The following is a 13,954-nucleotide window of genomic DNA, read 5'->3' as shown; positions in this document are numbered from 1 at the left end:
GCATATGCCATTGCCAGCAGCTAGAGTCAAATTCAAAACCTGCTGTGAAGGATCCTTTCTCAATCATGGCCTGGTGTCGTGGTCCCAATTTGATCACCATATATCTCATCATTTCCATGACATCTCGGTATTTATTCAGCTTTAATCACAACAAACATATCACCAATAAATGCTCATTCTACTTCGTTCATGTTTTTATGTACAAATGTGACACATCCAGATCAGAGAGAATGAAGAATGAGAACATGCCCACTGGCACTGGATCTTCCTCTCGCTCTCTCCATGCTCTCTTTCGATTTTTCTCTTTTGATGCTCCCCCTTTTCAAGAAAGTCTCTAGACTCCCTAGCTGGCTACCACGTATATTTTGGCCCTTCAGAGATTGAGGAGGTCTAGTTATTGCCCTAAGTTAAGCAAGAACCACGTTTTATAATCGCAATTTCTGAATTGAGAGACCGTAACCCCACACACACACACACACACACACACACACACACACACACTAAGTCTATATGATTCGAACAACTAGCGTACCTATTTGACCATATATATTTACAGCATTCCAATTATTGATGTACCATTTTTTTCTCCCCCCAATTTGTCAACCTTGCCGCGGCAAGGTAATTGATTAAGATTAAAAAAGAAAGAAAGTGCATTCCGATATAATTGATAACTTTTAAGGAATAGTACAAATCTCTGATCAGCTGGGGGCAAAATAACGGTTTTTTTTTTTTAAATAAAGCTCGTCAATAAGATGTAAAGAAAAAGAAAGTTAATACAAAATTATGAAGGGATCTACCTCCTAGATCAAATTGAAAAAACAATAAGAGAAAGGTTAAAAGAACCTATAGTTAGGAAAACCTTTAATCTATATATCCTTGAAAAGAGCTTTTTGAACTTGAGGAGGAGGAGAATGAAAGCAAGAAAATTGAGGACAACTTAATTCAATATTTGCTAGCAGATCTGCAACTTAATTGCCCTCACGATATAACGGATGTACTTAGGAACGCAATTTTCTGGGGAAAAAAGGCCTAACTACAAATGATTATGGAACCTTGAAACTGCTCATTGGTGAAAGGCTTAAAAGAGTATGTCTCCTGCTATATTACTGGGAAATTCTTTCTGTGGAAGTTTATAACTCATTCAAAAAGCAGATGAATATTGCTCTGCACCAACGGGCAGCTATTTGTATTTTCTTTCAAAAATATACTTTTGCCAATTAAAGATATCCAAGTTATTCGTTTCAAGCGTGCAGTGGCAGAATCAACATTTTAGTTTGATGGGCCATAATGAATGAGCAACAAATTAATTTGAGGCGGCCATAATATAAAAAGAGTAAATTAGAAAGGAAACACATAATATTTACATAAAATTGATCAGTTAAATGTTAATTACAGCTCTCTTTTTTTGCTCTCAGAGACCTCAACTTAGTGCCACACTGCATGCATTTTCACATGTTGTAGCACTTGCAGAAGCTCAAAAAAGATATATGCGAGTTTAATGTTTAATTTTTTGTTTTGGTCAATTCAATTAATGAAACGTTATTCAGACGAGTTACTAGCTTTGGTTAGTTAACGGAGAAACATGTACGTCCAAATGTGGCAAAGTTATGCCATGATCGTGCCAAGACGATGTGAGAGATGAACCCTTACACTTTGACGATACGTCTGGCATTTGTTGAAATGTCACAGACAACTTACTTCCTAATTTATGGCTAATTATTGGTATATATTTTTAAAAAAAATTCTTTCATAATTTTCTCCATAGCAACAACTTTTAGAAGTAAGAATGGGGTCGTTTATAAAACCACCTTATAAAATAATCCATCACGTAATATTAATAAGATTTTTTAGAGTTCTTATTGTAATCCTAATGCATAATCCTATACTATATTACACTTCTGCTATTTCCATCAATTACTTGTTTATCAGTATCAGAATTCTTTTATCCTGTAGACTAATTTATTCTCATATATTACTTTAATCTTAAATAGTTTAGTACGGAGTTTTAAACAACAAACATTATAATTGATATTTCATCACTAGGTTGAAATATCTATCATAATATTGTTTGCATATTATCACATCAGCATAAATTTGTCTTTGAAAAATAATAAAGACATATCTAGACAACTTAAATTCATGTTTATTTAGTAATTATAAATACAATGAAACAACACTTGAATATTCTGCTTTTGAAACTCAATAATTTTAAGAACCCAATTTATCAAATAATCAACTGCTGTTGACCAATTGATTATTTCAGTTAGAATAAATAGTTAATAAAAAAATTCAAACGAAAAAAAAAAAAGAAAATTCGGACCACAATTACAGAATGCTGAGGAATGGGGAGGAAAAGTGAGCTTTTTTTAAAAAACTCTTTTAAATCATGATTTTATAGTTCATTCAATAACTAACTCTTAACTCGTTTAAATCGCACAGTTTAAATATGTGTCCACATTAAGAAAAATGCAGACATTCACACCTAAGAAAGATTTTATATATGTGTGTCTAGTTACGATGATAATATAGATTTAATTACAAAATGAAAATAAAATCTATCATAGAAATACTGACACGACCTGCCCCGACCGACATGTCTGATTTGAGGCAAATCGTGCAGACTAATAACTAAAACTTGTGGCACAGATTTAATTCATGAAAATATGTATAAAATATGGCTTTTCCTATAAACACATAACCACCTCTGTGCCTTTTCTGAAACCATATATGAATTCAAATCTTGCATAGCTTATGTTTCATTGTACATACTGACATATAAAACATAAGCAACATAAACGTGCTCAAAATGCAAGACATGCAATAATGCGTCTCGTGACTCAACCTCAATTAACTAGAACTTATCTGCACGAAATCATGCGGAATCCTAGAAGGAAATGGGTAAATAGAAAATAGTGAGCTTGCGCTCAATGAGTGGATGTAATTATATATATTAAAATAATAATAATATAGTGTACTAGTACTTATGCATAATTATGTGACATAACTCCACATTGAATATCATACATCAACAAACATGGAATTCATACATACATACATACATTACAAACTGCACTAAATAGTACCCAGGGGAAATAACTCTCAATACTCATCGGGATTATCATTGCACGAGTAGAGCGGAGAAAAAACCTCTCAATACCCGGCGGAATTTAGCTACATCGGTCGGATAGAGTAACCTAACTCTCAATACGGATGTGTAGATTTTACAGGGAAGGGTACATATATGGCGACTGGTAATCACATCTCATGACTCAATCAAATATATAATATGCGTACATGTAATCATAGCATGATATTAAATCATATTATCAAACATAAATGCTTCATGGAATACATAATAGTAATAATAGCATCCACTCATAGATCCTATTTCACTCTAGGATTCGTTGGGGCTCTTATAGGTTCCTGAATTCTCGAGTTCCTCCTAAAATATAGGGTTCGAAAATTAACTGTTAGAACTGATATAATAACTTATACGTATCATGCAAACTGTAACATAATTGCTCAAATTTCATAAATTTATTACCCACTGATTCAATTGGATTTAATCTAACTATCCAATTCTAATTTTCGTATTATTTCCTCTTAATTCCACTTTATTTCTCACACTCAGCTTCTTTCTATTTCTTTTCTTTTCTTTTTCCTTCTCTTTTCTCTTCTCTTTTCTCTCGGTTTTTCTTCTTTTCTTCTCTCGGTTTTGATTTCACTTCGGAAATGGAAGCATAAATGAGAGCTGCTTTCAATTATATATACATGACCACCGACTCACAAGTGAAGCATGCAGGTCAAATATGCATGTGGCAAGCAAGGAGTAAACTTGGCATGTGGAGAAGTGGTGAAGCAGGCAGCTGGCTGTTGCTTTTGAAATCAGCCACATTTGGCTCTCTCTTTTTTTTTTCTTTTTTTTTTCCAAGCGGTGCATGACAAATACACATGACGAAGCTGTTACTCTAGTGCATTCCAACCTTTTAGAACCAGACAAGATGAATGCATGAAAGTTTCAAATTAATTCGGCTTCTAATTAATTCAATTATAATCGGAAAAACAAAGACTGAGATTGTAAAAAACTGAGAAACGGATGCAATATTTAAATTGGAAAATATAACTGTATACAGCCAATCATTATCATTTGCCAACAGGTACAATATACATGTCTCTGATTTGGCAATCGTCTTGAACTAGCAGCTTCCACGATGGCATTTTCGATTGACACTCTTGTTTGGCGGAACCAAGCCACCATTTTGGAGTAAAGGGCCGTAATGGAGAAACAAATTAAAAGACCTGAGAAGCCATAACATTAAAAGTACAAACTAAAACCAATAAAGTGTTGGTTCTACTGGCAATAGAGTCCCCTTAAGTGGCTTGATTGAGTTTGCTCTCCAGTTTGAGTCGCAGGGAAGTCGCCTTTGTTGGGAGAACCTGTGCCTCTCGGTTCGAGCAGAGACTTCTAGTTTGGGTTGTGGTACGGGTTTAAAGGTGCCTCCCACAGTTGGGACCCTTCTCAGAATACCTCGTGGTCAAAACTAAAAAAAAAAAAAAATACAAACTAAAAGGAGCAACAACGTAACGTCAACTATTGATAGAAATTAGCTTATCTAGATATCTTTCCTGGGACCCGGGTGCCCGGCCCCTGAGTTGAGCGCAAATAAGCTGTTACCATGCGCGCGCGCGTGCGTGTGTATATAGCAAGAGAATTTTGAGACATTCAAAATGCATACTGAACTCAGAATGGTAAATGATGAAATCGTTTGTTACATTAATTGGGCAAACAAATTGAACGAGGCTGCTGGAATCTTGCAACAATTACAGCTAACTGCGAGAGTGAATGGCAGGGCAATTCTCCTTTGGCAAACAGAAGGATGCAAATGAATGAAATAATATGCATTATCTCTTTGCAATCTGCACGCCAAAGGAGGACTGCACTGTTATTCCTCAACCACATTGTCACTTTGTATTGATGGAACAAATTCTTCGATCTACCAGCCAAGCCACCTGAGTCCTCACAGCATTCACAGTTAAGCCTTTTTATACGACAATATTCGCACCTGCACTTGGATATGCCATGAACAAAGTGATAGGATATGCCAGTACAATTCCTGTAGATAACTCCCATGTTCTTTTTCTTAAGGGTTTATGGTCCCAACCCAAAACTTCATCATCAGCAGTCCTTTACTCAATCACCGAATTCTGATCAGTTAACATCTTCATTTATGCAGCGAAAATATATGAACATTTTATCGACTATCAAGTTTATTATGCCTACAAAGAAGTCGAATATTGTATCCTGTCCATTCCCCTGTTGCATTTTTTATAAACACCCAAGTCAACCCACTCTTACTTATATATCTTTTAAGGCCATTAAAATTAAGTACCCTTGTCCGCGAATGGCCGCATACATATTTTAAATATTGTCTCTCGCTGTTTGGAAATTTTCGTTTTCTTTTTGTTCCCCCTAATAGAGTAATTGATCTGATTATTGAAATTCGAAATAGGGACTGCAAAGGAGACTTTTTTACGTCCAGCTGACAAGTAATCAATCACATATGATTCTTTCGAATATGTTACGCGCCTTATTGTTAGAGAAATTGTTTGATTAAAAAAAAAACTTAAATTCATAGGTGAGAGTTCAATAATAATATTTAAAACAAGTCTTAATAGTTCTGTTCACCTAAAATATGAATTAAGATTGAAGACAAAAATTCATAAATGGACCAAAAGACGAGCCTAAAAATGAAATTTAAAACAAGTCTTAGTACTTCTGTTCACCTAAAATATGAATTAAGACTTAAGACAAAAATTCATAAATGAACTAAAAGAAAAGAGTCTAAAAGTGAACTAAGAACATTGAAGATACAATCGAAATAGTTTGTATGTTATAAGGTGATCAAAACTTGAGAACTTGTCTCTGATACCATGTTAGTGAAACTAGTTTAACCCAAAAACTTAAGTTTACAAGTAATGACCCAACAGTAGTACTTAAGGTAAATTTTAACTCATATATGAGGCGTATTTAATGTACAATTTTTGCATTTAATAATGAAGCAACTATAATACCTACAAGGTTTGAGTGCAGAAATTCTTTCAACCCCAGATAAGGACGTGTTGCAGAGAATAATTCCTGGGATAGAACGATGATGCCGTTATATTTTTTCTGTGAGAAGGGAATGCTGGGAACCCTTAATTAACCTAGTACGTGGATCAAGTAGCTGAGGCTGAAGCTGACGCTATGCGAATCAAAGCTAAATTATGGACCACTATAGCTTTAGCCTTTTTTTCTAAGCTACTTACCAAATGCTGAAATACGTAGAGAGTATGTGCTTTGGATATCCTGTTTGCATGAAAAATACCAGAGTTTTCTCTTCGCCTATATATACGTCTGGAGATTTAACACTCTTCATCGAGAGAGAAAAATTTGAGTTTAAGTGCATCAAATGAATCAAGTGTTTACATGCATTACTGGGCAATTCTCTATTGGCAGTTGGCTGCAGGGAGAAGCAACCTAGCTCACTGCCAAAGGAGATTTGCCCGGCAATTCATCTGTGCAATCATCCTAATATTTCTAGCTAGCCATCAACAAATTAAAAGGTAACAAATAAAATTATGCCCTAGATATAGCTAGTTTGTGCAATATATGCTCGTACACACATCTGCGTCAACATTTACTATTTTCATCAAAATATAACGTTACATTTTTATTTTTTCAGGCGTAGTTCTCGGGAGATCAACTTCAACCAACAATCTAGCATAATACCATAATTTTTCGCCTTAGTAGTAGCGTCCAACTTTTATTTCTTAAGCAGTGGTACATATTCCAAAATTTCATTGCAAATAATATTGTATTTATTCGCTGGTTCGTGTTTTTGACTTACTGTTTTATAGAGAAGGATTAGAATACATTTTTGCATTGAGCACTAATATGTGAAATGGCTGATAAAAAAACACCTAAAACAATGTCGTTTTGGGTGAGTTTAAATCTTTTTTTTTAAAACACACCCAAAACGACGCATCTAGAAGAGCGAAGTAGCATTCCATTCTTTTCGGTGGCATCCTTTCGCTTTGGCGGTGAGTGTAGTGCCACAATCCCATTCATCATTTTGGATCTACTCAAGCAAAAGTCCATAGCACTGGCAACATTGTTTTGGATGTGTTTTGTCAGCCTTTTACCAGGCTTTAGTTCCTTAATCACTTTTCTTTTGCAACAGAGTGCGGACGCTCTCATTTTTTTCAAATCCAGACACATTCTTAAGTGTATGATTTAATTATATTTAAACGAACTATAAAGCTGTATGATTTAAACTCCATGGCATAAAAGCATGTATGTGTGAAAAAAAAAATGAGGATGCCCCCTAGAGAAGGACTATATATATATATATAGAGGAAAATGTTGCAATACGGGATTGGGACAAATGCTAGTGGCCTTTGGATTTAAATCTAAAGGCTTTAAAATCCATAAGTTAAAAAAAAAAAGTCTTATAAAATATCCTAAAAAAGAAAGAGCCAAAAAAAAAATCAAAGAAAAAGATAACCAGGAGCCAAAGTAATCTAATAATTATCAATGGTATCCCTCCATGAAAGAGTAACAATTCCCCCACAAACATGGTTGATAATTTTCATTATATAAATTAACATGGATCCAAAGACACAAGTTACCCTTTTTTTCCTAATTTATGAATTTATTGATATTAAAGATCAAACATCCCAAAGGGACATATCTGTTCAGAACTACTATGAAAGTTCTTAGTTCGTGTTTTCCTTATATGGACTATCGTTGGGCTTCAGTTTTCCTCCCCTCCTCTGTCCCACCACTCCTTCATCTTTGCTTCAAATAAATATTGCATATGATGAAAATCCAATTCATTTGCTATCTCCGAAACTAATTCAAAGTTCAAATGTAATTTACCATCTAAAAGAGTTTTGTCGGTTGAACAATAAGCATCCACACTATATTTATTCTAAGAAATATTTGAGTTTTTTTTTTTTGAATATTAACAGATACTTGAGTTCAGTAAAATAATAAATATAAGATTAAACATATTAGTTTATTTTTTAAGACTCAATTAATGTTCAAGTAAGGAAAGCATTAGTCCCACCTAAATTGTAAAATTCTAAAAGCATAAACTGTTTTATTAATTGAGACATGAAACACATGTGGCAACTGGCATTTTCCATCCCTACAGAAGAATAAATAAATATATATTTAAATAATCATTGTCATCCTCAATAAAAGGAACTGACAAATATTTAAATAATCATTATCATCCTAAACAGGAACGGAACTATAAACTATGTTGAGGCCTAAAAAATACAGAAAATATTGTGAGGTAACTAAAATTGAGTGCATTATTTGGTAAAACTAATTATTTGAGTCTTCTTATACTGCGTTTACTAATCGGTAATTAGAATAGGCTGAAATCAGAGTAAAGAATAGGAATCAGAATAAATTGTTTACTCAAGTTATTTGAATCGAAATTAGAATGAGCCGTATTTTTATTAATGTGCTTACTTTATCTTGACATTAAAATGAATTGTTACAAGTTACTAAAATGTCCATTATTAAGTGTTGTACTTAATATTATTTGTATGTATTATAATAAATAAAACTGAAGATAATGACAACAATATTAATTAAATAATAAAATTAATAAATTTTAATAATAACAATATTAATATAATAATGATGACAATATAATAATAAACAATGGAGGACTTATTTGCAAATAATACAAAACTAAAAGCTTTTAGGTATTTTCATAAATTTTATAGGGACCAAAATATAAAAATAATAAAATATAATTAAGAGTAATTTGAGAATTATAAAAATTTAAAACGAATAAATTGAATAGTTTTGGAAATGAGAGTCTGCTTCATAACCCTCCTTAGAATCGGACTCCCATTGTTGTTTCCCAATCTGGTGCGGGGCCTGCGCAAATGAATCCAATTTCTTTTTTTATTTCAACAAGTAAATATAAATTTTTTTAATTTTATAATTTTAAAAGTAAACGCATCATAAAAGATTTGCCGTTTTGTACAATGACTCTCTTAAGTTTGTAAATTTCAAATCATGCCCAGGCCCCTACCAAACCAAAATCTAGTTCTGGTTCCTCTGACATACAAATGCACTCGCAAGAAGAGTATCATGATATTATTGTACGACCAAATATTCAAATTACATATTCTCCTGTCCAAACCAAATTGTCGTTGGAGTGAACGACTTTAATGAGATCAAGAGCAAACGACATGTAATATTACTTTCGTCTTCTTTATTATTTTTGCCATTTTCCACATTGATCACTTTTTTTCTTTTTAAATTTTGTCGTTGCACATTTATTAAAGGGACTCGCCTATCGTGCAACAGTTGCACCATGCCACTGCTTTTGTCTTTTATGTGTAAAATTTCATGAATCCCTTTCACTTATTCTTATTTGAACTTTGCTTCAAAAATATTAAGTTCATTTCTCCCAAACCCGTGAATCCTTCAACGGCCGATCAACGGCAAATCGGCTCCTCCGGTGGCTGTGGTTGGTCAGAAAAGACATAGAGAATTGTGGAGAACAAAACTCAAGTGGTGGCATCACCGGAAACTGGAGAAACAACGGCGAATTGAAGCGGGGATTCTGTGACTTTTCACGGCTTCGATCGGCAACTTTCCGAATGCTTTACGGCGACAAGGATGACATGAAGATGACCAGCATCGCACAAGCTTCCGATCGGTACCAACCTTGGCCGGTGGAGTTGCCGGAAACGGAAACAAAATCCGGGTCGGGTTCGCGGGTCGGGTTGACCCAGTTATTTTTGTGACAAGGATGGCATGGAGATGACCGGCGTCGCACGATCTTCCGATCGGTACCAACCTTGGCCGGTGGCATGGACGGAAATGGAAACGAAATTCGGGTCGGGTTCGCCGGTATTTGTGATAAAAAGAGGGGTATTGTGATAAATGTGTAATATAGAAGAAAAATGTATAAATAACAAATAGTATAAGGTGCTAATTATAATGTTTATATGGATGCAATAGAAATTAATTTAATATTTATGAGGTAAAGTTTAAATAAAAATGAATGAAAGGGGTTCAATGAAAATTTACAACACAATTGGCACAAAAGACAAAACCAGTGGTACGGGTACCACGGTGGTACCGTAGTTGGATCCTTATTAAAGATAAGATATCAATGACCCCAACAGCAGTAAAAGAAAGTGAAAGTCTTGTGTGAACTCACTGCAGCTGCTTGAAGAAGGCTAATGTTTTTCTTTCGATGTGGCGAGTAGCTATTGGTAGTGTATCTTCCCACGTGGGGAGCCAATAAAACGCGTGATGACTAAGTTCAGCAGATATGGACGTTTTCAATTCAACGTTTTATTATGGGTTTGACTTCAGCTCTTATACCTAACCCATAATTTGCCATCAAATGATTCGAATTTAGAATCTGAATCGGCATATTAACTCAATTTAGTGACTTTTTTCACCATAATACCCCTACAATTTGAAAATTATTGTTTTGACAGTTGACTCTGAAATGACATGTAATAAAAAATTACTTGTTTCAATTTCTAGTAGCAAATAATAAGATTTCCCTGTTCGCATGGTTGGAGGCAAAATTTGGGTCATATAATTGGATTGTGACACGCGTACAGTAATTTTCATACCCAATATGTCCTTGCAAAGTGTGAAGAAGAAATTGAAAGGATAAGGGTGAAATGAGAAGACCATAAGAAAACAATATGAGCTACATACGTTAACAAGATGTGCAGAAAATATTTCTCAAAATAATTTAAAGTTATCACATTTCAACAGAGGACCATTATGACAGAGACAAATCCTTTCACAAAATTACTATGCATCAGTACTGTACGGTCCCTATTAGGATTAGTGCAAAATATCTCTCTTAAGAGTCACGTGCACTGAAAATAAGAAAGGGAACTAATTGATCAGCAACTTGAATAATTATTTATGAAATCAGCAGTATTCTCAACCCAATTGACTCATTTGAAATAAACCAACGGACTTAGAGATATACTATCAGCAAAGACAATGTGCAGGATAAATGTCCACTTCAAAGAGCCTAAAAGAGAAATGACTCAATATGAACAATTTTTTTTCGGTGTATTAAATTATCTGGTATCCGAAGACCATATTGGGTCCCTACTAATCTAGATTCGAGTCAGGTAGGACCATTAGGGCAGTAAAATTTTCCCAACAAGTATTTAACGCAGCTGCATTCCCAAGCCTCGAACCGAAGATCTTGATTAAGATAGAACAACACCATGCCAGTTGATCTACGCGCTTGTTGCTTAATATGAACAATTTAATTACTCTCCAACCCCCGACTAAGGAGGAAAAAGCCAAATATTGTTCACCATGTATCCAAAAGACACAAAGATGTCTTCAAGGAAACTCCTTTTATAAGTTCCATTTAGTCCCACAAGAAAAGTAAGATTTTTCACTCCCACGACACTTAAATTTTCTCTTGTTCAAGTGTTTCTTTGAAACTCATCATCTTCTCCAACTCGTACCTGACTTGACCATCGGAGCATCGTTACCCGCCATCATCGGTGTCACCTCTAACAATTATTTTCTTTACTTTCAGTATTGTCTCATCTTAGTTCGTCACTAAAAAAACTGTCCTAAAGAGAGACAGCCGACCATCATTCACAAAATCACTTCTCAAAGTGAAGCTCACATAAATTTTTTAAATTGAACCAAAATCAGACCAAAATATAAATCTATCATAATGGATGAATTATTTCATACCTTTTTTCTGGTAAATTAAAAAAAAAAAACATTGTTACAATTTTATTCTATGAAAACGTATTTTTACAATGGGCATTAGAATCAAAACTGTTTCATAGACATGCAAAGAGAATGTTTTTGTCGAATGGAAACTCTATGAGTATCGACTGAAATATATTAAAATTATGTTTAATTTTCTTATTTATTTATTTAAGAAAAAAACTATGATATTCCATAATTTTTCCTTCGCTGAGAAAGTGAATGCAACAAAAGCACAGCGACGTGTGAACAATGGTTATATATGCATTTTATATTAATAGTGACTCAAGTGTAAACTTTAAGCAAGAAAACAATTATTGCAATGTTTATTGGTGAATGATTGTTGAATTAATGGGCACTCATCTAACAGCAATTTGATCGAGAGATGACGATGTGACCGCCAACATATGTAAACTTTTTTCAGACAAGATGTGCAATCATCAATCATCATCCCGTATGATCATCATCATCATAATATTCATGTGGGTTGGATTTTTCCAGTGACATCAACAGTAGTGCTCCTCCATGTTTCACCACACGCAAATGCGCAATAATATATCTCTTTGCTTCTACTTAAAGCCACATCATACTTTTTCGTTTTTGGACGACACATCATATACTTACACACCCACACACGTTCCAATCACTTTACTTTCCAGGAAAAGCAAACTTACTCGGAGTCGTGGGGGAATAAAAGTAAAACAAAGACCAAATCAATGTTTAATTAATTACAAACTGAACCTATGGAAAACGTGAGTTGTTTTTTTTTTTTTTTTGGTGGTGGGGGGGAATAAACTCGCAACCTGAGGGGTATTTTGTCATTAGTCTAGTCTTATATATTAAGCCTGAATGTTCAGAGGTCATCTCATACACAAATTACAGATTCTAGTTTTCTCTGCAAAGCCGCCATTGACATGGGCTCCGACAGAATACTGAAGCTATTTGATACATGCTGGTTTGAGATGGAAATCTTGAAAAAGCAATCAAGATCATCAATTTGTTCAAAAATTGAAGCAAGCCGAGATAACCAAAATGAAGAAAAGCCATCAAAAGCAGAGTTCTTGCGGGTCCCTACAAGCCATAAAAGGTCCATGAGTGCGCAATTGAGCTCTGAAACAAGCTTCAATAATTCTTTTTCTTTCTCTCCAGACTCGGTTCTTTCACCACAAAAGCTTCAAACAATTTTGTCAGGCAAAGAAGTTACAGTTACGGAAGAAGTTAAAGAGACAAAACAAGCTCAAGCTCATTATCATGTTCAAGAATTTGTTTCCAAGAAAAAAGGGGTGCATGTTGCTTCAACAAGGAGAAGGACGAAGAATAGTGAGAGCAAGAGCTTGTCAGACTTGGAATTTGAAGAGCTAAAAGGGTTTATGGATCTTGGATTTGTTTTCACAGAGGAAGATAATAAAAATTCAAGATTGGTTGAGATTGTTCCTGGCTTGCAGAGACTGGGGAAGAAAGATGACACAGTTGATAATTCTCCTGTTTCGAGGCCTTATCTCTCTGAAGCTTGGGAGATTATGGATACCACAAGGAAAGATAATTCATTATTGATTAATTGGGAAATTTCTGCTTTGAATAATGAAATGGACATTAAAGATAATCTCAGATGGTGGGCTCATACTGTTGCATTGTCTGCAGTTAGATGATGAAGTTTCGTAATTTACAGTTTTGATTTTTTTGACAAGATGTTTTTGTAAAAAATTTCATCCTTTGTAATCATAAATAAAAGTAAACTGAATCATCTAGCTTGGTTTCGTTGCAATTAATTCACAAATCTAAGAATCTGAATTGTTAATGATAAAGTAAATCAAGGCTGTGTTCTTTAGTTAAAGTAGAATTATTCCCTCGAGATCTGTCGAAACGTTATTTCCAACAAAAAGCCATAAGTAGCCACTTTCTGACCTGCAAATCGGTAATTAGCGGGTGAACTCTCTAGACAAACAGTTGTGAGAATAATAGAATATGTACTACTAAAAGGTTAATTCTTGGTAACAACTAGAAGGAAAATTGATGCGACAATTGTGTGGATTACTGCAAACCATTGGAAACAACTAAAGGGTAAAGAAAATGTTGGAAATGTTTATAAATTTATGAAAAATAGAACGAGGTAATTTGTTGCAATAAGATGGTTCATTGAGGAAAATTAATTACGTGTCCTTCCAAAAA

The 13,954-nt window shown here is 34.3% G+C and overlaps 1 protein-coding gene across 1 annotated transcript; it reads left to right on the top strand.

The window, feature by feature from the left end:
• Positions 1–12,699: 12,699 nt before the first annotated feature.
• On the top strand, positions 12,700–13,434 carry LOC18053218. The gene has a single exon (XM_006449477.2). It carries the CDS (start codon positions 12,700–12,702, stop codon positions 13,432–13,434), a length of 735 nt encoding a protein of 244 aa, XP_006449540.1.
• The last annotated feature ends 520 nt before the right edge of the window (positions 13,435–13,954 follow it).

The sequence above is a fragment of the Citrus clementina genome, unplaced genomic scaffold (genome assembly GCF_000493195.1).
Source record: "Citrus clementina cultivar Clemenules unplaced genomic scaffold, Citrus_clementina_v1.0 scaffold_2, whole genome shotgun sequence".
NCBI classification, from domain to species: domain Eukaryota; kingdom Viridiplantae; phylum Streptophyta; class Magnoliopsida; order Sapindales; family Rutaceae; genus Citrus; species Citrus x clementina.
The sequence above is the reverse complement of the archived record's forward strand: the minus strand, read 5'-3'. Positions and strand labels throughout refer to the sequence as shown.

What these genes read in the sequence shown, in the direction of transcription:
- LOC18053218 (XM_006449477.2), top strand. Translation starts at nt 12,700, where the DNA reads ATGGGCTCCGACAGAATACTGAAGCTATTTGATACATGCTGGTTTGAG.